The 26,832-nt window shown below is 36.4% G+C and overlaps 1 protein-coding gene across 1 annotated transcript; it reads left to right on the forward strand.

Moving 5' to 3' along the window:
* The first annotated feature begins 420 nt into the window (after window positions 1–420).
* TEX52 (testis expressed 52) lies at window positions 421–26,338 on the forward strand. Its single transcript, XM_053719673.1, has 2 exons — window positions 421–899; window positions 25,693–26,338. The coding sequence occupies exons 1-2, from the start codon at window positions 421–423 to the stop codon at window positions 25,922–25,924; spliced, it is 711 nt and encodes a 236-aa protein (XP_053575648.1). The 3' UTR covers window positions 25,925–26,338.
* The last annotated feature ends 494 nt before the right edge of the window (window positions 26,339–26,832 follow it).

Raw genomic sequence — 26,832 nt, forward strand, 5'->3', positions numbered from 1 at the left:
CTGAGTGGAGAAGGGTCCCGTCTCCTTGTTCCAGATCTACAATATAAACCCTTCAAGAGGAACTAATTCCTCTATATCATTGTTTCCCAACCACGGTCCTCAATTACCTCCAACAGGCCTGGTTTTCATTATAGATGAACCAGTGCACAGGGGAATAATCAGCTGATGGATGAGAGCAGGTTGGTTACTGATCAGCTGATTACTTCACCTGTGCACTGGTTCAGCTATAATGAAAACCAGGCCTGTTGGGGGTACTTGAGGGCCGTGGTTGGAAACACTGCTTTATATGAGTGTATAAATTAATAAAAATAATTTTAATGTTGCATAAACAAATGTATAATTAGGCACCTCATCAATAACCTATGTATATATATTTTTTTCTTTCCAGCATAAATTGTTTCCACCAACTCCCAGAGAACCATGCTGTGCTCTACTGCTACAGAGTCTTTACTACCAGATGCACCAGCCCATTCCAATGGATTCTCACCACGTGGTTGCCACAGGGTTTACCTGAAGGGGCCCCCCTATACTGATGCAAAGCTTGAAATGTTGAGGAAACTGAGGAACCCCCCTGACATAGCATTGGATCCTCATCATAACCTTAATTATCTCACCTGGTTGGAGGTCAGCCGGTTACCTCCATTACTTCCTCTGCGTCCTGACAGACCATATGACAGCACTGTTTGGCGACATCTGACTGAAGCCCCCCAGAGGCTTTCTAATCAGGGCCCCATCCCTCCTCCCTCCCAGATGGCAGAGAATACTTTGGGAAGATATATAATGTGTAGCGGAAGAAAGTTAGACAAGCAGGAAACACAAAAATTGCACTTGCTTACACAAGGCAGAGTGCCCCCCAAAGATTTACATGGGAACATTCTTCCCCCGAAAGGCTTCAAACGGTGAGTTGTGGGTGCGGTGGAGAGAGGGTATTATCAGTTAATAAGAGATTGAGTTTTTAACTGGATATTTTTACCCATTATGGTTAGATTTTGTTTTGATACCTGTATCCTAATTAAACAGACTTTTTAATTGGCCTAGATGGTTGCCAAGGGCATTTTGGAAATTATAGTTGCATGAGGTAACCAATTCATTGTATTTTAAGAAAGAGAACTGCTGGCAATGTAGAAAAACAATAATTACAACCTTAACATTTAGCAAACATACTTACAAAATGGTTTACTTAAATGTTAACAATGATAGAACATTTGCATGTCCGATTTGTTACGGTAAAGTAGTGTCGCTGGCTGTATATAAGAAAACAAGGCAGCAAGCAGTCATGTGCAAAAAGTAAATAAATAAATAAACAGGGCAGCAACTTTGAAGTAAAATGATTACCCCATTGCTGGCTAGCAAAAAGATGTCACGAGGGGCTGGCCTTGTGCTTTTTTGAGAGTTCTAGAGGTGTGGTCCAGATTTCTTTCATGTAAATGGCAAGAATCAGTCCATGAGCTGTGATAGGCACTTATAAGCACACTGAAGCCCAATTCCTCTCAGAGTACAGTGTTTGTCAGAGGGATGTGAAGAGAGTATTGCCTGTTGATTTTTATGGTTTCGCTCATAGGAAATCTTTCCAAGGGTTCTCTGTTATCGGTCGTAGGGATTCATCTCCTACCTCCCTTTTCAGATCGACGATATACTCTTATACCATTACCTCTGCTGATAGTTTTCATTACTAGTTTGGCTGTCTGCTATATGTGGATGGGTGTCTTCGGTAAGTATGTATCATTATTTAAGACACTCTCAGCTATGTTTGGTGCTTTATATATTAATATAAAGTTTTAAATATATGTATTTTTTCTTATATTTGCCATGAGTCAGGTCTATGTGTATTTCCCTTTGCAGTCTAACAGTTTCAGTTTGAGAATCATGTTTAGGATTTTTTTTTTTTAAATTCTTACCTGGGGTTTAGTCTTTGTTTCCAATTTGACTTTTTTTTCCTTAAATTTCGCGGGCAAATTTGCGTCTATGGTGTCGTAAGTTTCGTAAATTGCGTCATTTCTGGATGTTGTTTGGCACAAAAAAAAAATTCACTTTGCGTTGTGCGTCATACTTGGCGCCAAATATTTTTTGGTTATATTACCCCACTTCCTTTATGCTCCCTGTTTATCTTTATATTCTAGAGGGCTATGCTGTTTGCTTTTTTTGCCTATTTAGCATATGCATTTTTTCCCATTCCTGAAACTGCTATATGAGGAAATTGGATATTTTGTTTAAATGTTATTTTTTCTTTTACATTTTGCAAGATGTCTCAATCTGATCCTGTCTCAGAAGCTACTGTAGGAACCATGCTGCCTGAACAGCGTTCTACCAAAAGCTAAGTTTATCTGTTGTAAGCAAGCTGAGATTATATTTCCGGCTATTTTATGTAACAGTTGTCATTATAAGCTTTTGCATGCCGATTATGTTTCTATTAGTACTAGTACAGTACCTGTTGTTCCTTCATGTTCCTTATAATGTACATAATATCCCTGTTGATATGAAAAATCATATTGCTGATGCAATACAGAAGGCTATGTCTGCTATTCCACCTTCTAATAAATGTAAAAAGTCTTTAAAAACTTCTCATAAAACTGATGAAATTTGTAATGACCGACAACATACTGAAATATCCTCCTCTGAAGAGGATCTCTCTGCTTCAGAAGATCTTACTTCAGACATTGAAATTGATAAATCTTCTTATCTTTTTAAGATTGAATATATTCAGTCTTTGTTGAAAGAAGTATTGGTTACTTTGGGTATTAAGGAGTCTGATCCTCTTGATAACAAAACCAGTAAACGTTTAAATTTTGTTTTTTAAACCTTCTGTTATTACTCCTGAGGTTTTTCCTGTTCCAAATGCGGTTTCTGATGTGATTGCTAAGGAATGGTCTAAGCCTGGTGCTTCATTTAATCCTCCTTCTAGGTTTCAGAAATTATATTCTTTATCAGTGGCTAATTTGGAGTTTTGCGAAAAAGTCCCTAAGGTTTATGGGGCTATTTCTACTCTTGCCAAATGTACTACTATTCCTGTGGAATATAGTACTTCTTTTAAGGATCCTTTAGATAGGAAGATTGAATCTTATCTAAAGAAAGCTTATTTACATTCTGGCTATATTCTCAGGCCTGCCATTTCTATGACTGATGTTGCGGCTGCATCAAATTTTTGGTTGGATAGCTTAGCACATCAGGAAACAGATCCTGATTTGTCTAGCATTGTTCGTTTGCTTAAACATGCTAATCATTTTATCTGTGATAATATTTTTGATATCATTAAGATTAATGTTAAATCTATGTCTTTAGCTATTCTGGCTAGAAGAGCTTTATGGCTTAAATCATGGAATGCTGACATGGTATCTAAATCTAGATTACTATCTCTATCTTTCCAGGGTAATATTTTATTTGGTTCTCAGTTGGACTCTATTATTTCCACTATCACTGGAGGAAGGGAGTTTTCTTGCCCCAAGATAAAAAGTCTGAGGGGTCCATTTATCATTGTGCGGACGGACATGATCCGCTATAGCGAACCATGTCTGCCACACATCGATAAATGCCGTCAGCATACACTCTTGGCATTTGTCATTGCACCAGCAGTTCTTGTGAACTACTGGTGCAATGCCGCCCCCTGCAGATTCGCGGCCAATCATACATGATCGGGCGGATTGCTATACTCCGCCTCAGAGGCGGCGTATGAGTTAAGGAGCAGCGGTCTTAAGACAAACAAGGGAAATAGAGGCCATTCGGCCCTTGTTAAATAGACCCGGTGTTGTTTCTTGAAAGATATGGTTGGATGATCAATTTACCAAAGAGTTTCTTGATTCCTTAGAAAAGGGTCACCTTTTAAGGTTTCCAGGTAGATTGTGTCCATGACCCTGTCTTTAACAGACAAAAGACAAATTAAATTGGTTTCAGCCTGTCAAAACCTTTAGTCTCGATCATTCCCTTCAGTGACTATGTGCATGGAAGTTTTAGGTCTCAAGACTGAAGCATCGGACGCGATTTCCTTTGCTCATTTTCATATGAGACCTCTGCAGCTTTGCATGTTGAATCAATGGTGCAGGGATTATACTCGGATAACACAATTGATATTCTTAAATCCCAGCATTCAACTCTCTCTGACTTGGTGGTTAGACCATGATTGTATTAATCAAGGGGTCTCTTCTGTTCATCCTTCATGGACTGTAGTTTAAACAGATGCAAGTCTTTTAGGTTGGGGAGCTGTCTGGGGGTCTCTGACAGCACATGGGGTTTAGAATCCGAGGTTCATGAGATCCTTCCACAGATATTGACACTGACAAATCTACTTATTTATTTAAAATGGAGTATATTCATTCCTTGTAAAAAGTGGTGTTGATTACATTGGATATTGAGGAAACTAGTCCTCTTGATACTAAAACTAGTAAACGTTTAAATTCTGTTTATAAACCTCCTGTGGTTACTCCAGAGGGTTTTCCCGTTCCTGATGCTATTTCTGATATGATTTCCAAGGAATGGAATAGGCCTGGTACTTCTTTTATCCCTTCTTCAAGGTTTAAAAAATGGTATCCTTTGCCAGCAGTTAATTTGGAGTTTTGAGAAAAAATCCCCAAAGTTGATGGGGCTATTTCTACTCTTGCCAAACGTACTACTATTCCTATGGAAGATAGTATTTCCTTTAAGGACCCTTTAGATAGGAAACTTGAATATTATCTAATGAAAGCTTATTTACATTCTGGCTATCTTCTCAGGCCTGCCATTTCTATGGCTGATGTTGCAGTTGCATCAACTTTTTGGTTGGAAAGTTTAGCGCAACAGGAAATGGATCCTGATTTGTCTAGCATTGTTCGCTTGCTTCAACATGCTAATCATTTTATCTGTGATGTCATTTTTGATATCATCAAAATTGATGTTAAAGCTATGTCTTTAGCTATTTTAGCTAGAAGAGCTTTGTGGCTCAAATATTGGAATGTTGACATGGTATCTAAGTCTAGATTACTATCTCTTTCTTTCCAAGGTAATAATTTATTTGGTTCTCAGTTGGATTCGATTATTTTCAACTGTCACTGGTGGGAAGGGAGTTTTTTTGCCTCAGGATAAAAGACCTAAAGGTAAATCTAAAGCTTCTAACTGTTTTTGTTCCTTTTGACAAAATAAGGAACAGAAACCTAATCCTTCCCCCAGAGAATCTGGTTCCAATTGGAAATCTTCTTCAAATTGGAGTAAATCCAAACCATTTAAGAAACCAAAGCCAGCCCCCAAGTCTGCATGAAGGTGCGGCCCTCATTCCAGCCCAGCTGGTAGGGGGCAGATTAAGATTCTTCCAAGACATTTGGGCAGATTCTGTTCAAAATCAATGGATTCAGAGTATTGTCTCTCAAGGGTACCGAATAGGATTCAGAGTAAGACCTCCTGTGAGAAGACTTTTTCTCTCACGCATCCCAGCAAATCCAGTAAAGGCTCAGGCTTTTCTGAAGTGTGTTTCGGACCTGGAGCTTTCAGGGGTAATCATACCAGTTCCGTTTCAGGAACAGGGTCTGGGGTTTTATTCAAATCTATTAATTGTCCCAAAGAAAGAAAATTAATTCAGGCCAGTTCTGTATCTGAAAATTTTGAATCGTTTTGTAAGAGTACCAACTTTCAAAATGGTGACTTTAATGACTATTCTGCCTTTTGTTCAGCAAGGGCATTATATGTCCACGATAGACTTACAGGATGCATATCTTCATATTCCGATTCATCCAGACCACTTTCAGTTTCTGAGATTCTCTTTTCTAGACAAGCATTACCAATTTGTTGCTCTTCCATTTGGCCTAGCGACAGCTCCAAGAATCTTTTCAAAGGTTCTCGCTGCCCTACTCTCTGTAATCAGAGAACGGGGTATTGCGGTGTTTCCTTATTTGGACGATATCTTGGTACTAGCTCAGTCTTTACATTCTGCAGAATCTCACATGAATCAACTAGTGTTGTTTCTTCAAAGACATGGTTGGAGGATCAATTTACCAAAAAGTTCCTTGATTCCTCAGACAAGTGTCACCTTTTTAGGTTTCCAGATAGTTTCAGTGTCCATGACTCTGTCTCTAACATACAAGATACGATTAAAATTAGTTTCAGCTTGTCGGAACCTTCAATCTCAATAATTCCCATCAGTAGCTATGTGCATGGAAGTTTTAGGTCTCATGACTGCAGCATCGGACGCGATCCCCTTTGCTCGTTTTCATATGAGACCTCTCCAGCTTTGTATGCTGAACCAATGGTGCAGGGATTATACAAAGATATCACAATTAATATCCTTAAATCCCAATGTTCGACTTTCTCTGACTTGGTGGTTAGATCACCATCGTATAGTTCAAAGGGCCTTTTTTGTTCGTCCAACAGATGCTAGTCTTTCAGGTTGGGGAGCTGTCTGGGGATCTCTGACAGCACAAGGGGTTTGGAAATCTCAAGAGGCGAGGTTACCAATCAATATTTTAGAACTTCATTCTATTTTCAGGGCTCTTCAGGTTTGGCCTCTGTTGAAGAGAGAACCATTCATTTGTTTTCAGACAGACAATATCACGACTGTGGCATATGTCAATCATCAGGGTGGGACTCACAGTCCCCATGCTATGACAAAAGTATCTCAGAAACTTTTGGGCTGAATCCAGCTCCTGTCTAATTTCTGCGGTTCATATCCCAGGTGTAGACAATTGGGAAGCGGATCATCTCAGCCGTCAGACTTTACATCTGGGGGAGTGGTTGCTCCATCCAGATGTGTTTTCTCAGATTGTTCAGATTTGGGGTCTTCCAGTAATAATTCTGATGGCTTCCCAGCTAAACAAGAAACTTCCCAGGTACCTGTTCAGGTCCAGGGATCCTCAGGCAGTGGATGCATTGGCAGTTCCTTGGTGTTACCAACCTGCTTATATTTTCCCGCCTCTAGTTCTTCTTCTAAGAGTGATCTCCAAGATCATCATGATTGATCAGATTGTTCAGATATGGGGTCTCTTCCAGGAATAATTCTGATGGCTTCCCATCTAAACAAGAAACTTCCCAGGTACCTGTCCAGGTCCAGGGATCCTCAGGCGGAGGCGGTGGATGCATTAGCTGTTCCTTGGTGTTACCAACCTGCTTATATTTCCCGCCTCTAGTTCTTCTTCCAAGAGTGATCTCCAAGATCATCATGGAACAATCGTTTGTGTTGCTGGTAGCTCCAGCATGGCCTCACAGGTTTGGGAATGCGGATCTTGTTCGGATGTCCAGTTGCCAACCTTAGCCACTTCCTTTAAGACCAGACCTTCTGTCTCAAGGTCCATTTTTCCATCAGGATCTCAAATCATTAAATTTGAAGGTATAGAAATTGAACGTCTAGTGCTTAGTCATAGAGGTTTCTCTGACTCGGTGATTAATACTATGTTACAGGCTTGTAAAATCTGTTCTAGGAAGATTTATTATCGAGTTTGGAAGACTTAAATTTCATGGTGTTCTTCTCATAAATTCTTCTGGCATTCTTTTAGAATTCCTAGAATTTTACAGTTTCTTCAGGATGGTTTGGATAAAGGTTTGTCTGCAAGTTCCTTGAAGGGACAAATGTCTGCTCTTTCTGTTTTATTTCACAGAAAGATTGCTAAGCTTCCTGATATTCACTGTTTTTTACAGACTTTGGTCCGTATCAAGCCAGTTATTAAATCTATCTCTCCTCTTTGGAGTCTTAATTTGGTTTTGAAGGCTTTACAGGCTCCTCCGTTTGAGCCTATGCATTATTTGGACATTAAACTACTTTCTTGGAAAGTGTTGTTCATTTTGGCCATCACTTCTGCTAGAAGAGTTTCTTGAATTATGTGTTCTTTCTTGTGAATCTCCTTTTTGATTTTGCATCAGGATAAGGTAGTTTTGCGGACTTAATTTAAATTTCTACCTAAGGGTTGTGAATTCTAACAACATTAATAAGAGAAATTGTTGTTCCTTCTTTGTGTCCTAATCCTAAGATTTTTTTGGAGAGATCCTTACATTCTTTGGATGTTGTAAGAGCTTTGAAATATTATGTTGAAGCTACTAAAGATTTCAGGAAGACTTCTAGTCTATTTGTTATCTTTTCTGGTTCTAGGAAAGGTCAGAAGGGTTCTGCCATTTCCTTGGCATCTTGGTCAAAGCTTTTGATTCATCAGGCTTATTTGGAGTCGGGTCAGGCCCCGCCTCAGAGAATTACAGCTTATTCTACTAGATCAGTCTCCACTCCGTGGGCTTTTAAGAATGAAGCTTCAGTTGATCAGATTTGCAAAGCAGCAACTTGGTCTTCTTTGCATAAATTTACTAAATTCTACCGTTTTATGTATTTGCTTCTTCGGAAGCAGTTTTTGGTAAAAAAAAAGTTTTTCAGGCAGCTGTTTCAGTTTGATTCCTCTGCTTATGTTTAAGTTTTTTCTTCTCATTTATGAGATAAACTTATATTTTCGGTTGTGAATTAATTTTTTTCAGCAGAAATGGCTGTTTATTATTTTATCCCTCCCCTCTCTAGTGACTCTTCTATGGAGTTCCACATCTTGGGTATTACTATCCCATACGTCCCTAGCTCATGGACTCTTGCCAATTACATGAAAGAAAACATAATTTATGTAAGAACTTACCTGATAAATTAATTTATTTCATATTTGGCAAGAGTCCATGAGACCCACCCTTTTTATTGTGGTTATGATTTTTGGTATAAAGCACAATTATTTCCAAATTTATTTTTTGATGCTTTTTACTCCTTTCTTTATCACCCCACTACTTGGCTATTCGTTAAACTGAATTGTGGGTGTGGTGAGGGGTGTATTTGAAGTTTGGGAAACTTTGCCCCTCCTGGTAGGATTTGTATATCCCATACGTCACTAGCTCATTGACTCTTGCCAATATGAAATAAATGGATTTATCAGGTAAGTTCTCTTACATAAATTATGTTTTTTCTGACTCTAGTTCTTCTTCCAAAGGTGATCTCCAAGATCATAATGGAATAATCGCATGTGTTTCTGATAGCACCAGCATGGCCTCACAGGTTTTGGTATGCAGATCTTGTCCGGATGTCCAGTTGCCAACCTTGGTCACTTCCTTTAAGGCCAGACCTTCTGTCTCAAGGGACGTTTTTTCCATCAGGATCTCAAATCTCTAAATTTGAAGGTATGGAAATTGGAACGTTTAGTGCTTAGTCAAAGAGGTTTCTCTGACTCAGTGATCAATACTATGTTGCTGAGCTCGTAAGTCTGTTTCAAGGAAGATTTATTATTGGGTTTGGAAAACTTATATTTCATAGTGTTCTTCTCATAATACTTTTGGCATTCTTTTAAAATTCCTAGAATTTTACAGTTTCTTCAGGTCGGTTTGGATAAAGGTTTGTCTGCAAGTATTTGAAGGGACATATCTCTGCTCTTATCAAGCCTGTTATTAAATCTATTTCTCCTCCATGGAGTCTTAATTTGGTTTTGAAGGTTTTGCAGACTCCTCCTTTTGGAGCCTATACATTCTTGGATATTAAATTACTTTCTTGGAAAGTATTGTTCCTTTTGGCTATCTCTTCTACTAGAAGAGTTTCTGAATTGTCTCCTCTCTCTTGTGAGTCTCCTTTTCTTATTTTCCATCAGGATAAAGCTGTTTTGCGGACTTTGTTTAAATTTCTTGCTAAGGTTGTGAATTCTAACACATTAGTAGGGAAATTGTTGTTCCTTCCTTGTGTCCAAATTCTAAGAGTTTGCTTGAAAAATCATTACACTCTTTAGATGTGGTAAGGTCTTTGAAATACTATGTTGAGGCTACTAAGGATTTTCAGGAAGACTTCTAGTCCTATTTTTTGTCTTTTCTGGTTTCTAGGAAAGGTCAGAAAGCCTCTGCCATTTTCTTTGGCATCTTGGTTAAAGCTTTTGATTCACCAAGGCTTATTTGGGCTGCGGGACAGTCTCCTCCTCTGAGAATTACAGCTCATTCTACTAGATCAGTTGCCACTATCTTGGGCTTTTAAGAATGAAGCTTTTGCTTCATCAGATTTGCAGCAACTTAGTCTTCTTTGCATACATTTACTAAATTTTACCATTACGATGTATTTGCTTCTTCAGAAGCAGTCTTTGGTAGAAAAGTTCTTCAGCAACTTGTCTCAGTTTGATTCTTCTGTTTATAAGAAGAACTTATTTTTTGGATTTACTTTCTCAGCGGAAATAGCTGTTTTTATTTTATCCCTCCCTCTCTAGTGACTTCGTCTGTGGGACTTCCACATCTTGGGTATTTATCCATACGTCACTAGCTCATGGATTCTTACATGAAAGAAAACAAAATTTATGTAAAACTTACCTAATAAATTCATTTCTTTCCTAATGCAAGAGACCATGAGGCCCACCCTGTTTTTGTGGTTATATTTTTTTTGTATAAAAGCACAATATATTATTTTTCAGTTCCTCTTTTTTTGTATGCTTTTTTACTCCTTTTATTCCTCACTACATGGCTATACGTTAAACTGAAGTATGCGTGTGGTGGGGAGGTGAATTTATAGGCATTTTGAGGTTGGGAAACTTTGCCCCTCCTGTAGGAATGTATATCCTATACGTCACTACTCAATGACTCTTGCCATTATGAAAGAAATTAATTTATCAGGTAAGTTCTTACATAAATTATGTTTTTCACCTACACTTAAAGGACAGTCTACTCCAAAATAAACTTTTATGATTCAGATAGGACATGTCATTTTCAACAACTTTCCAATTTACTTTTATCACCAATTTGCTTTGTTCGCTTGTTATTCTTAGTTGAAAGTTAAACCTAGGTAGGCTCATATGCTAATTTCTTAGCACTGAAGGCCACCTCTTATCTAAATGCATTTTGACAGTTTTTTCACCACTAGAGGGCATTAGTTTCATGTGTCATGTAGATAACATTGAGCTAAATGCAAGTCTGTCAAAAGAAATGAAATAAGGAGTCAGTCTGCAGAGGCTTAGATAAAAGGTAATCACAGAGATAAAAAATATATTAATATAACAGTGTTGGTTATGCAAAACTAAGGGAATTGGTGTAATAAAGGGATTATCTATCTTTAAAGCAATAAACATTCTGGTGTAGATTGTCCCTTTAAAGGGACAGTATACTGTAAAATAGTTTTTTCCCTTAATGTGTTTACAATTGCTTTTTTTACCAACTGCAGAGAGTAAAAAAATGTATGAAAATTAGCTTTTTAAGGTTTATTTGTGTATATTAAAGCTCGGATTTTGTGTTTTGAAGCCACAGCCTATTAAAATAGGTTGAGCTTGTAGGTATAATCAGATCTCATTACTGTATCACATGTGCACATATACCTGCTTTCTTTATCTTATATCTGTCCTTAAAACAATCACCAATACTTTGAGAGAACAATGGAAAATCAACATTTTATTAACTTATCTCTGCTTTATCACACTGGGAGTGTAATTTCTTCTGCTGGCTGTGTTACAAAGCTTATCTATAGCTGGTACGCTACTTGTAAACAATTTAATACACTCCAGCAGGTAAAGTGGATCATTGGGAACAAATTAAAGGGGAGAAAATTTTTGAGTAAACTGTCCCTTTAAGCCCGTGTACAGAATTCAGAAAGACTAATTTCATCTTGCTGACAAGGTCTATTTTCTTTTATTTCTCTTAAACTGTTTTCAAATTTTTGTTTGTGTATATGTTAGTGGGGGCTGTTGTATATGGGAATGTCAGAGTATATGAATATTATGATGAATATTACATATGTGTACATATATATATATATATATATGTATATTTATATACACTGTATATGTTAGATGAGAACTCAGGATTAATTAAACATGAGTTTGTTGAACACAGCTTCTAATACACGTCTATCAGGATTGACGATCAGTAGAGCCTTTTTGAAACACAAACATTTCTTTTCTAAAGGAAATAGCTCAGTGACCCTATTCATTTGACTATATATGCAGATTTTTATAACCTCAGAACATTTGGTGAGGTGAGAAAAGAATGTGTTCAAGGACCCCTTTGGAATTTGACACGTGTGATACAACAGTTCTATCTCACTGAATCTCTATTTGAAGAAGTACTGCAAAACCCCCTCATGGGGGAAGGTGACACAAATAAAATTAAATACATTTTGCAAGGGGAACAATGCCAGTTTTCCATGTATGTTTGGAATGATTCATGATATATATATATTAAAATTAAGCACATTGTATTAGGTGGATGATTGCTGCAGGGGATAATTTATATAGGAAATAAATTCAGATATACATAGAAATGATATATATGTTTTGAAAACACAAAAGATCTTACTTAGCCTCTGTGTGTTTAAAAACATGAATAGATGTTTATGGACCTGAAGAGAAGTGATTATTAACATTTATTTTCTTATTTCAGATCTACATAGACAGGATTCACTTGGAATACAGTACAATACTGAATTAAAAATAAGCTATTATTCACATATAAATGCCAGGATACCGATAAAATTGTAATGCATTTTAAGCTACTAATTAGCAGTATTAAATTGCCTTGATATAATAAAATGTTAATAATATAACATATTTGGTATCAGAATAATAAAAAATAAAAAAATAACCTAATATTAACCATCTGTAATTGGGGTTATATATGATTAATGCAGAGAGTGTAATCTGATTAAATAACCATTTTATGAAAAAAAAAAATTAACTTGCTTAAAAATGTCAGAAATGCTGTATTGTATTGCTATGTTGTACTGTATGCTGCCACCTGGTTTTATGTTGCGAGCACTACAGCCAGAAGGTTCTTTCTGGCTGTTAAAAATGAAATTTCCAAGGGCCAATCCGATTTAGACTTCCCAGATAACCAATGGGAAGGTCAGCTCCCATAGGTGCCACCCACATGATGTCATCAATGATTATATAATGGGAGTGTTGAATGCACAAGGGAGAGTTGTCTGTAACTTGTTGAAAATTAGTGATCTGATTTTGGCTGCGATATACCTAAAAAAAAAAAAAAAAAGTTCACTTCAGCAAGGAGCTTAAAACTTATCCTTGATTTGTGCAAAAACCTTCTTTCAAATGAGATGACCTAAAGACCGCTACGAATTGGATCTGTTGCAAAACATTGGGAACCGGATTGCTGTTTTATTTGGGTGATGTATACAAGGTTTTTGTAAGATAAGTTATATGCATAGTTAATTTGTATTTAATAGATTTAAAGAAGCAGTGTGTTTTTCTTTTTAAGTTAGCATTTCACAACCTATATATATATTGTTTAAATCTGTGTCTGATTGACCAAGTAACTCATCTATGCAAGTTCTGATATTGTCAGTTAATTTTGTATTAGGATAAATTGCAGTTAAATAGCAGAATATATATATTATCCTATTGTTTTATAAACACTGTTTAGAATTGTATTGCTTGGATGTTAAAGGTTTTTAGTCCCATTGTGTTAAATAAATAAGGCTGAATTGTGAAGGTATATTGTTCTGGGTTTTGTAAGAAGAATAGCATATCTTAAGAGTTGGTTCTAACGCATATAAACTTTTATTTAGTTTCCTTTTATTGCAAATATAATTCAATATGTTTATGGATATTAACTAAATAAAAGAATTCAGATATTTATATTAATTGTATGGTCTAGTAGGTGCATGGTTGATAAGTGTTTCTATTTCTTTGTATTGTGTTTATAACCCTGCCATAAACTTATATATATTATTTGGATAGCACTGCTAAGATTTTCATAAATATACTGACATAATAATTGGAGGCACTGCTGAGATCTAATAATATCCATCATAATTGATATAATATATTTGTAAGTAAATAGAAATTATTATAAAAGAGAAAAAAAAAAAAAATAATTCATATTTCGATATTAATATTTTGAAGATATAATTTTTTTTTTTGAAAAGTTGAAATATTAATTTTCATATTTCGAGATTGACATTAATATCTTGAAATATTATTAAAGATTAATTTTGAAAATTAATAAAAATATTGGTTTTTTCATATTTCAAAATTAATCAAAATATTAATTTTTCATATTTTCAAAGTTAATCAAAAATATTAATTTTTCATATTTCGGAATATTAATTTTTCATATTTCAAAATTAATAATATTTTTTTTTGAAATATAAAATTTTTCTCTCTTTTTATTGGCAAAAAATTGTATTAGCATTTTATTTAAATAAATACTAAACCAATACAATAATGTCTGTAGCCAGAAGTGACTCATTTAATTCTATACATAGCAATGAAATTGGTCCCATTACAATACCCATTACTAAAGGTCAGGTCCTTAAGAAAGATATCTTAAGTTACATTAAAGGGAAGTTAAATATTGCTGGTGAATTAAATGATTTTTGTGGATATGCTTGAAACTAGGGCTAAAAATATTACCGTTAATAATAATATGTGGAATGAAGAGAATGAATTCTTCCAGGAATTATTAATGATTAATCAATGCAAAGATCCCAAAAAGCGAGAAAAACTAATACTAAAATCTTGGCCCCTTCTAATATGCATAATTGACGAAATGTCGTTTTGTGTCACAGACAAACGATTGCAAATACAGGAGCTAGAAAATAGTATTCGTTCCTCGCGCAGACGCGAAGAGGGTTTAAAAACAGCCAAAAATAAAATGGATGAATTTGCCCAAAACCTAGCCACCTTAGATAAGCACAATATGGACTTAATCGCACAGATACAAGATTTAAATAAACAGCTTGCGCAAAGCCAGAGAGAATTAAGCGATTTAAAAGGTCATATCGCCATAATGAAAACCCCTATATTAGCAATGAGAATAATACAGATAATGCTAACTCCTTTAGCGAACGCGTCAGGGACGAGGTACAAAAATATATAGAACAACATAGACAAATGACCCCTAACGGGTCAGAAGTAGATTTCCCAAATAGACAATCCCCTCAGGATGTAAATCCAGAGGACAGCTGTAGCGCAGCTGATGCGGGGGAGGGAAACTCTAACAGAGAGTCCCAAAATAAGTCTGATAAAGTCTATGATTCCCATAAAATAATCACCTTCGTACAACGCGCAGTACCTATATTCTCCAATAAGGGAACAACATCTGTAATTGATCATTTACAGGCTTTTGAAAATGCGTTAGCTATAATGAATGTTACAAGTGAGAAATTGAAAATTGAATTTCTACCTTGGGTATTTGACAGTAAGCATCACAAATTCTTTGCCTCACTAAAGGATATGAATATTCATTCCTGGAATGGGGTAAAACGACAATGCAGAAAAGAATTCGGGCAATATCGCACTAAAACTGCCGCGAAGATAGCGGTATATGGTTTAAAGTGTCGTGCGAATCAGAGTCCAATCGAATTCCTTTCTGTATTGAAAAATGCGTACAGTATGGCTGAAGATAATCCCAAATTTGACGGCTCAGAATTTGTAAATTTATTTTTTGAAGCACTGCCTACACCCATCAAAATTAACTTAGCTAGAGATTTTGATGAGGACTGCTCATTGGAATGGCTGATCAAAGAGAGTACAAAATTATACTCTATTCAGCAGTCCAGTGAGCAGGGGGGTTAAAAAGGAATCAAAACCCAAAATTGTAGCAGAAACTAGGGTGTCACCTAAACCCCTCAATTTGGAGTCTAACAAGAGAACTTATGCAGAGGTGGCCAGTCAAAACAGGCCATCTCCACAGAGGTTTAATTCTGCCCCTCCCCCTACACAGGTTGAGGCGCAGGGAGACTATAACCAAAGTGGGGGACATAATCAGGTGAATAATTACTCACAAAGAGAATACTCACCAAATAATTGGTATCCGCGCAAGGGTAGATACAATAGACGGCGAAGATATTCTCAGGGTAACCAGACACCCCAGGTATATAATGCTCCCCAAAGTACTAATGCTGAACAAGCTGAACCCCAGGGGCAACCACGCCAGAATAGAAATAGTGGCCCTGATTCTGAGGGAACCCAATGGTCCAGGAATCAGTACAATGGGGCACCAAGAGATAGGCCCAGGGGTAGAGGTAACTTGTACAATCAGGTAGATATGCTGTTTACCCAATTAAATCGGTTGAGCGAACAAATCGCTAATATGAGTCAAAAATCTACGGCTCAGCAACCGAACAATACTTTTTTAGGGGGTACAGCCAGTGGTCAGCAGTGGACCACAGGCACAGTCATAAATACTGCAGTATCACCTGAAGGGGAGGGGAGAGATATACAAAATGTAGTAATAAATATTAATGATACTAATCATGTTATCTCCCCACAGACCGGAAACGGACAAATTAGCTGTGACAATGAGCGACATCAGCCGGGAAAAATTAACCAAACTTTTCCTCTGCAGTGTTCTCTTAACATTATTTCCACAGATGCAGTACAACAAGAACCCAGCTGACCTTGTCATAGGGGAAACAGGTAGGTATGAAATTTCCTCTGCATCGAATGACACAGCGGATCCAGGTAAAACGTGGCGAAGCCCACAGATGTACAAGAATGCAAATTTTATGTGTGAAATGATAGAAACTGCAGGAAGATATTATGTACTAGTTGAGCTGCAAGATTCAGTCTCCAACCCTATCAGGGGATTAATTGACACTGGGTCACAGGCAACTATCTTATCCCACAGGTACTACACACAGCTAAATGAGCTAACACCCCACAAACCCAAAATAAGAGAATTTGACGGTTCTCTAATAGGTGTTGGGGGTGACTCCCTAAAAGTCTACGGTACTGCCTGGTTAAAATTTAAATTGGGGAACAGGGTCATAAGACACCCTGTCATTATAGTGGATCTACCAACTGATCGTTTAATTATTGGTAGTGATCTCCTGAAACGATTAAGCACCATAATTGATTGCATAAATAATGTAATTTGGTCACAAGTTAAACGGCCTATCAATTATGAAAAATCTGGTATATCTCGCACCCGACATAGCTGTCACGTGGTGGAAGAGAAACCAGATGCTGTGGAGATTCATTTCAGGAATAACTCTGTACCTGAAATCACTATTCTACAAATAGATGACCAGACTCCTTTTAGTGGCTCTGATGGTAATACTTTTAAAATTTCGCCCGGAAAGATAGCAAATATCTCCCTAGATGGCGATATATTAACCATATCACTCCACAAGGGGGATCCTAAAATCCCTAAAGGGGGAGACCATGCTCAATACCTCACAGGGATTGAGAGAGTTAAAGAGGATCTATTTATCCCTATACCAGTACATGACCTTGGTAAAACCAAGTATGCTAAAATAAATTTAAAACAGGAAGCTAGCTATATAAGCGAAGGTTTATTAGCGCAAATAGCTGAACCTAAAGTGATTAAATATCTTTCTCCCCAAGACCACTGTGTCAACGGCCTGGATGACAGGTCTGAAAGCTATAACATCACAGCTAAGTGCTTATTATCTATCTCTATTGGTAATAAGTCAGTGAAGCACCTGTTTTTAGTTTTAAATACTCCCCATAATCAAATATACATTGGCAATGATATCTTACATAGATATGCCATACAAATAGATTTGATTAATTCTTGCCTCTGGAGCAGGTTAAAGGGGGACCCTGAAGTATTTCAGGATGAAAATGCAGCCCTGAAATCAAACCAGCAATTGCCATATGCTGTGAATATGCAGGTATCTAGCGATATTATAATTCCTGCTGGGGCTGATAAATTTCTTTTACCCTTACAGGTAAAGAGAGGTCAGAAATTAAAAACTTCTGAAACACTGATTTGCCTCTCCCATAGAATACAAAATCTGGGTGTCTCAGTAACCTACACTCCTATGGTGAATATTGGAACTGTTCCAATAAATATTATTGTGCATAACATGACCCCACAGGATATAACATTATCCAAGGGAACTACCATAGGATATGCACTGGAATCAAGTTATTACACTTTTGGATTCCAGAATAATGTAATTGGGCTAATACCTGAAGGATACCTAACTGAAGAACAATTAATAGAACAATCCTTTGCATCTATGCCAGAGGGTCTATTTAATATTCAGTCTATTTATCCCTTCAGCTCAGAGGAAGGCATCTGTAAAATTGAAGAAGCCTCTCTAGTGTTTGATCAGCCAATCAAACAGCAAGATTACCCCAATACCCAGAGTCATGGGAGCAATGTAAATTATAATCAAGTGGATCTCACCTCTAGACTGGAAGAAGCCTATGAAATAGGACAGCCTGAAATCTTTCCAGGATTTCAGCAAATAGTCGAAGAGCAAATATCCTTAGCTAATGGCTGTTCCAGCGATGATGAACGCCAACAGCTGCGAGAACTCCTAATGGAATACAAGGATATTTTCGCTAAGGATTCTTATGACTGTGGTACCACAGACTTGCACATTGCAAGAATACAAACAGATCCTAATGCGCCACCTGTATTTGTCAAACAATACAGACTTCCCTTAGCCTCATATGATTCTCTTGCAGAGATCATAAGGAATTTGGAAGAAAGAGGTATTATCAGACAGGTGCACAGCTCTTATAATAATCCTATTCTAGGTGTCCTTAAGCCCAATGGACAATGGCGTTTGTGTGCTGACTTAAGACAGCTAAACAAACGAGTATACATGTCTGGCTGGCCTGTACCATACATTGACCAGTGCCTAGCACAAATGCAGGGATCCAAAATATTCACTGCCATTGATTGTGCACAGGGATATTGGACCATAAAGGTACATGAAGAGGACCAATATAAGCTAGCATTCTCCTTCCAAAAGATTCAGTATGCATTCCAGAGACTTCCATTTGGATACATAAATTCTGGACATGAATTTTCTGTATTCATGCATAAGGCTATGCCTGACGCACTGGAAAGGGGGACCTTATCTTATGTTGATGATGTTTTAATCAAAAGCACAGACTTTGAAAAACACATCACAGAACTTAAACACGTCCTCAGCCAACTTAAAAGGGCAGGTGTCAAATTATCCCTGCAAAAAGCTCAATGGTGCCGCACTCGTGTAAACTTCTTGGGACATGAAGTTACCTCTGATGGATTAAATCCCCAGAAGAAAAAGGTGGAAGCTATAGTGAATTCTAAAAACCCAACTAACTTAAAGGAATTGAGATCATTCCTGGGTATGACGAATTATTCTCGCAAATTCATTGATAACTATGCGGAATTAGCTAAACCACTACTACTTCTTCTAAAGAAGGATGTGAAATGGCACTGGAGTGAGTCTCAAGAGACAGCCATCAGAGAGCTGAAGAGAAAACTCACTCAAGCACCTTGCTTAGCATACCCTGAAGGTGGCAAACCTTTCTACTTAGAAACAGGGTACACAGATGTAAGCATGAGTGCTGTGTTATACCAAAAGCATGATAATTTGAACAAAGCCATTGCTTATGCGAGCAAAAATCTATCCCCAGTAGAAATAAAGTTTAACGATTGCGAAAAAGCCCTCTTATCTACTGTATGGGCTCTACAAAATTTCCGCAGCTATATACAGGGCGAGAAAATTATTGTAGAAACGGCCCACCAGCCTTTGCTATATTTGCAAAGTGAGAGAATAAGAGATGGGAATTTGTCTAATAGCCGCATAACCGCGTGGACTCTTTCCTTACAAGGCTGGCCCTTAGAAATTCGCTACAAGCAGAATAAAAAGAATCCAGTCGCACAAGGGCTTGCTGAGCTCCACGACTGTACTGCTAGAGATCCTGGGGAAGAATTATCAGAAGATGATTTTCTGGAAGAACAATTGCTTTCCCCATATAAAATGTACAATGAGGACCATTGCCAAACATTACCTTGGGTATATGTTGATGGTTGTTCTTACCATGCCACTATTGATAATGAGCACAGATTAGTCGCTGGCATTGGTATAACTGGGGCAAACGGATTCTCAAATATATCTGTAGGTTTCAACATTGGACCAAGATCCAGTCAAGTTGCAGAACTAACTGCTGTTTTCAAAACCATTGAAATGGCTATTGAACATGGTATTCATGAATTTGTGATCATAACTGACTCAAATTATGTGCGTGACAGTTTTGTTGAATACCTGCCAACTTGGAAAAGAAATGGCATGCAGAAAAGCAATAACAAACCAGTCAAGCATGGCAAATTGTTCTGCGAGATTGATAATCTGGTAGTATCCAATGATTTAACCATACACTGGAAAAAGACCAAGGGTCATTCCAGAATTCTAGGTCCGGATAAGGAAGGCAATGACCTTGCGGATTCATTAGCCAAACAAGGAGCCATAACTGGAGAACTCCTTAATATTGACCACTTAATGGGTGCAATTCAGGTAGAAGCCATTACCAGAAACCAGGCAAAACAACAGAGTGAGCCTAATTTGGTACAATGGAGTCAGGATTCTCCTAGTGAGGACCTGATCACTAGTCAAAAAGAAGACCCCATTGTAGGCATCTTCTATAAACACATAGAAGATCCTGAAAGCAACCCCATCTCAAAAGATGATTGCATTGGCAAAGAAGATCTTAGAATCTTAATGAAATCTAGATCACAATTCAAGTTACAGGATGGTTTGTTAATTAGAACCTCCAAAACTGGCATCCAGCAGTGGGTAGTACCCACCAAGTTCAGAGGTCTAATGCTTCAACATGCCCATGATGCTCCCACATCTGGTCATCGGGGTGCCAAACTCACGTATGAAATATTGCGTGATTATGCTTTTTGGCCACACATGTTGAAAGATGTTCAAACCTACTGTCAAGGGTGTTTAATCTGTCCACAGTTCCAACCCACTGCACCAACGCATAGAGCGCCATTGCAGAAAAGGGGGATGGTAATGCCATGGTCAGATATACAAATTGATTTTATTGGCCCAGTAACAAGATCATCAAGAGGTAACAAATACATGTTAACAGTGACATGCCTGTTCACTAAATGGGTAGAGTGCATTAGTGCACCTAACAATAGTGCTGAAACATGTGCAGCATTGCTCATCAACCATGTATTTTCCAGATTTGGTTTGCCCCAAAGAATCGAATCAGATCGGGGGACCCACTTCACTAGCGAAGTGATGACAAAAATGTGGAAAATACTAGGGGTTAAAAGAAAGCTCCATATTGCTTATAGAGCTGCCTCAAGTGGTGGTGTAGAGCGTTACAACCAATCCATTGTTAAAATCCTCAAAAGTTTGTGAGTGAAACAGGTAAAGACTGGGATATAAAACTACCTCTAGTCTTAATGGCATTAAGAGCAACTCCAAGTAGTGCTACCAAGATGTCACCTTTTGAGCTGATGACTGGTAGAAGAATGGTTCTACCTCAGCATCTGCTGTACCGTACATCAGACCAAAATTTGATAAACGCTGCCAATACACATCAATATGTGGAAAACCTAAGGAGACACCTGCAACATGCCTTTGCATTTGCTCAAAGGAATTTAGAAAGAGCCGCAACTGCCACTAAAACCTATTATGATCTCAAAACATCCAAAAAGGAATATGAAATAAATGATAAAGTTTATCTTTATAACTTTGGAAGAGATCAGGTTAGGGAGAAGAAATTTCTTCCCTCATGGAAAGGTCCTTTTGTCATTACTGACAAAATATCTCCAGTGGCCTATAAAATACGGATCCCCAAAAATGAAGGTTTCATAGATAAATGGGTACATATAAATCAACTGCGGGCATGTCATCCCAGGTCCCAACTACAAGTCATAGAGGGAGAATGAAGTGTCATATCCCCAAATGCATTAAAGACATACTGTAATTTAAAGATGCCTAACTGATAAACATGAAAGCTCAAAATAACAAACTTTCTTCATAAGAGACTGTCTATGAGGTATACGGTTGATCCTCATCAAATACCACTGACTTTAAGCCAATTCAAATACATGTGTCCTACATCTATTTGAAGTTGGAAGGGGGATTTATGTCAGAGTATATGAATATTATGATGAATATTACATATGTGTACATATATATATATATATGTATATTTTATACACTGTATATGTTAGATGAGAACTCAGGATTAATTAAACATGAGTTTGTTGAACACAGCTTCTAATACACGTCTATCAGGATTGACGATCAGTAGAGCCTTTTTGAAACACAAACATTTCTTTTCTAAAGGAAATAGCTCAGTGACCCTATTCATTTGACTATATATGCAGATTTTTATAACCTCAGAACATTTGGTGAGGTGAGAAAAGAATGTGTTCAAGGACCCCTTTGGAATTTGACACGTGTGATACAACAGTTCTATCTCACTGAATCTCTATTTGAAGAAGTACTGCAAAACCCCCTCATGGGGGAAGGTGACACAAATAAAATTAAATACATTTTGCAAGGGGAACAATGCCAGTTTTCCATGTATGTTTGGAATGATTCATGATATATATATATTAAAATTAAGCACATTGTATTAGGTGGATGATTGCTGCAGGGGATATTTATATAGGAAATAAATTCAGATATACATAGAAATGATATATATGTTTTGAAAACACAAAAGATCTTACTTAGCCTCTGTGTGTTTAAAAACATGAATAGATGTTTATGGACCTGAAGAGAAGTGATTATTAACATTTATTTTCTTATTTCAGATCTACATAGACAGGATTCACTTGGAATACAGTACAATACTGAATTAAAAATAAGCTATTATTCACATATAAATGCCAGGATACCGATAAAATTGTAATGCATTTTAAGCTACTAATTAGCAGTATTAAATTGCCTTGATATAATAAAATGTTAATAATATAACATATTTGGTATCAGAATAATAAAAAAAAAAAAAATAACCTAATATTAACCATCTGTAATTGGGGTTATATATGATTAATGCAGAGAGTGTAATCTGATTAAATAACCATTTTATGAAAAAAAAAAATTAACTTGCTTAAAAATGTCAGAAATGCTGTATTGTATTGCTATGTTGTACTGTATGCTGCCACCTGGTTTTATGTTGCGAGAACTACAGCCAGAAGGTTCTTTCTGGCTGTTAAAAATGAAATTTCCAAGGGCCAATCCGATTTAGACTTCCCAGATAACCAATGGGAAGGTCAGCTCCCATAGTGCCACCCACATGATGTCATCAATGATTATATAATGGGAGTGTTGAATGCACAAGGGAGAGTTGTCTGTAACTTGTTGAAAATTAGTGATCTGATTTTGGCTGCGATATACCTAAAAAAAAAAAAAAAGTTCACTTCAGCAAGGAGCTTAAAACTTATCCTTGATTTGTGCAAAAACCTTCTTTCAAATGAGATGACCTAAAGACCGCTACGAATTGGATCTGTTGCAAAACATTGGGAACCGGATTGCTGTTTATTTGGGTGATGTATACAAGGTTTTTGTAAGATAAGTTATATGCATAGTTAATTTGTATTTAATAGATTTAAAGAAGCAGTGTGTTTTTCTTTTTAAGTTAGCATTTCACAACCTATATATATATTGTTTAAATCTGTGTCTGATTGACCAAGTAACTCATCTATGCAAGTTCTGATATTGTCAGTTAATTTTGTATTAGGATAAATTGCAGTTAAATAGCAGAATATATATATTATCCTATTGTTTTATAAACACTGTTTAGAATTGTATTGCTTGGATGTTAAAGGTTTTTAGTCCCATTGTGTTAAATAAATAAGGCTGAATTGTGAAGGTATATTGTTCTGGGTTTTGTAAGAAGAATAGCATATCTTAAGAGTTGGTTCTAACGCATATAAACTTTTATTTAGTTTCCTTTTATTGCAAATATAATTCAATATGTTTATGGATATTAACTAAATAAAAGAATTCAGATATTTATATTAATTGTATGGTCTAGTAGGTGCATGGTTGATAAGGGTTTCTATTTCTTTGTATTGTGTTTATAACCCTGCCATAAACTTATATATATTATTTGGATAGCACTGCTAAGATTTTCATAAATATACTGACAGGAATAAAAAAATTGTCTTAATTTGTTCTGTGCGGTTTTATAGGTGTTTTGTGATGCTGGTGTTCTTCACAGTGGAACTTGTATGTGCCAAGATTTGAATGGTTATGCGATTGATGCAACTGCATTGATTATATTGGAAAGTGACTCACAAATCAATCACAGCTTTGATGAGGGGCATTTTTATAGCTTATGCAATTTTCGAGTTGTACATTTTTATTTCTTATGCAAGTTATTACCTTATTTTTCTAATTCTATTTAAAGCAGATTTACTTTATGGCAAGTGATATTTTCCCACTGATTCTCTATCTATTAACATCTATATAACTACATGATAATGAAGGATTCTGGGGTAAAATGTCTCAGAGGCTCATCCTGATTCAATAGTCACTGTCTTTCTCTTAGTGGTGAATAATATTATCAAGGTTATTTAAATGTTATTAAATTCTTCAGACACCAAACTTCACCTTGTCCAATGACAGAGGCAAAGAGAATGACTGGGGAATTATGGGTAGGGGAGGGACACTTATCGGCTTTGCTGTGGTGCTCTTTGCCTCCTCCTGCTGGCCAGGAGTGATATTCCCACTAGTAGTTGAATGACGTTGTGAACTCTCCATATCTTAGGAAAGAAAAAAAATATTCAAAGAACAAGATTATTTTCTCTCTCAGTTAGAGCAGATGCCTTATACTTTGTTTTGCTATCATTTTGTAGTTTTTCTTTAGGGATGTCTGCCTTTGTTTTTTTGTTTTGGTTTTTATATACCCGTAGTGTATATATATATATATATATATATATATATATATATATATATATATATATATATATATATATATATATATATATATATATATATATATATATATATACTGTGTATACAATTAAACACTACTTTCCAAAAGATCTGAATACAAAAGAAAATTTGTAAAAGGTTTATAACACAACAATATCACTTTCTGTCCTGAAAAGTCAGTACAGCATACGATCAAAATGTGTTGATCCCTCTCTAGGCTGAGAACCCTATAGGGGCAAATTATCTAGCTCCAAATGACTCGCCGGAAACAGCAGTTATGAAACAGCGGTCTAAAGTCTATACGATCGGGCTGATTAACACCCCCTGCTAGTGGCCAATTGGCCGTGAATCTGCAGGGCGCTGCATTGCACAAGAACGCCTTGTGCAATGATAAATATGCTGGTGGACATGATACGCTACATCGTAGCATGTCGTCTGCACTTTAATAAATTGGTCCCTGAGAGTGGTCTGCTTTGAACATTCAGCAATATAGAAAGCTGATTTTTCCAGACCTATGCAGGATCATATGAGCACCATTCAGGGTGAAGATGGGATCATGTTCTTAGGTTTGCTGTTAGTAGGGATGGGCGAATGTTTTGCAACATTTAAAAATCATATAATTTTAATACGTTAGTTTGTTTCGAATTTTAAATGTTTGTACAAAATTCTAACTTTTTTTAATATAATGGTATTTCAAATGCTTTCTTTAAATGAAATATTCAATTCACATTTTTCTTATTCAATTCGAATGATGGAATATTCAAATTAGAAAAACAAATTATGTTTAATAGTATTTCTAATTCTCGCTTTAAAGGGATATGAAACCCAAATTTCATGATTCAGATAAATTACACCAAAGATGTAAAGAAGCTTTGTAACAGGGTCAGATAAACCTCAGGATCCTTAAATATATACCATAGACTCCAGCCTTTCTATAGAAATGGAACCAAGAAATTTTTTAGAGATATTTTAGAGCACAATTAATAAATCTAAATAATGAGTACATTTTGCAAAATATTTGTTACTTCCTTAATGACAGAATGTATGGAGTTTAATTTTTATTTTAAAATACATTTAAAGGGTAAATTTTACGTCATTTTTGAGCTATACACATTTAATTTATATCTGTTTTGTGTTCACTTGTGCAGATATCGTGGTCAGTACCAAAGAACAGTCACTTATTCTGTGCCATCTGAAACCTGTGAGCTTCCTCCCCCCCAAAACCAGCATAAGCCCCATAAAATGACCTTGCAAGAGAAATCTCCCAGATTTGCCAATATCTTACAGAGGTATCAGGAGCTGCAAGAAACGAGAACCATTGTCCCCTACAACAGCAGAATGTCATCCCCAAGACATGTGAACCAAACTAAAACAGAATGACGTTTGCTGCACGTGATATAAGACCAGTAAAAATAAGCAGATGACAGAAAATAGCAATAAAAGATGAGAGGCTCACACAAAAAGGACAAGACAGCAAATGAGCTACTTAGTGACAAAAAAAGATCAAATTTACTCTAAAATGAGCACCATTTATGTGTTAAACAACAAGCCATGGAAACATAAATGACTGTTAAAGGGACAGTCTACATTAAAATTGTTATTGTTTAAAAAGATAGATAACACCTTTACTAACCATTCCCCAGCTTTGCACAACCAACATGGTTATATTTATATACTTTATAACATTTAAACTTCTAAATTTCTGCCCGTTTCTAAGCCACTATAGACAGCCTCTTATCACATGCTTTTGTATTTGCTTTTCACAACAGGGGACTGCTAGTTCATGTGGGCCATATAGATAACATTGTGTTCATGCCTGAGGAGTTATTTACAGGGACATGAAACCCCAAAAAATTATTTCATGATTCAGATAGAGAATACAATTTAAAACAGCTTTCTAATTTACTCCTATTATCTAATTTGTTTAATTCTCTTGTTATCAAATTTTGAAGGAGCAGCAATGCACTAATGGTTTCTAACTGAACACATGGGTGAGCCAATCACAATCAATATATATATGCTTATAAAGCCACCAATCAACAGCTAGAACCTAGGTTCTCTGCTGCTCCTGAGCTTGCCAAGATAAACCTTTCAGCAAAGGATAACAAGAGAAGAAAGCAAATTAAATAATAGAAGTAAATTGGAAAGTTGTTTAAAATTGTATTCTCTATCTGAATCATGAAATACAAATTTTGGGTTTCATATCCCTTTAAGAGTCAGCACAACACAGCACTAATTGGCTAAAATACAAGTCAGGCTAAAATACAAGTCAATAGATAATAAATAGT

This window comes from Bombina bombina, chromosome 6 (assembly GCF_027579735.1).
Source record: "Bombina bombina isolate aBomBom1 chromosome 6, aBomBom1.pri, whole genome shotgun sequence".
Lineage (NCBI taxonomy): Eukaryota > Metazoa > Chordata > Amphibia > Anura > Bombinatoridae > Bombina > Bombina bombina.

What these genes read in the sequence shown, in the direction of transcription:
- TEX52 (XM_053719673.1), top strand. Translation starts at nt 421, where the DNA reads ATGCTGTGCTCTACTGCTACAGAGTCTTTACTACCAGATGCACCAGCC. An exon ending in CCCCCGAAAGGCTTCAAACG is followed by an intron (nt 900 to 25,692) that starts GTGAGTTGTGGG and finishes TCACTTGTGCAG; the next exon opens with ATATCGTGGTCAGTACCAAA.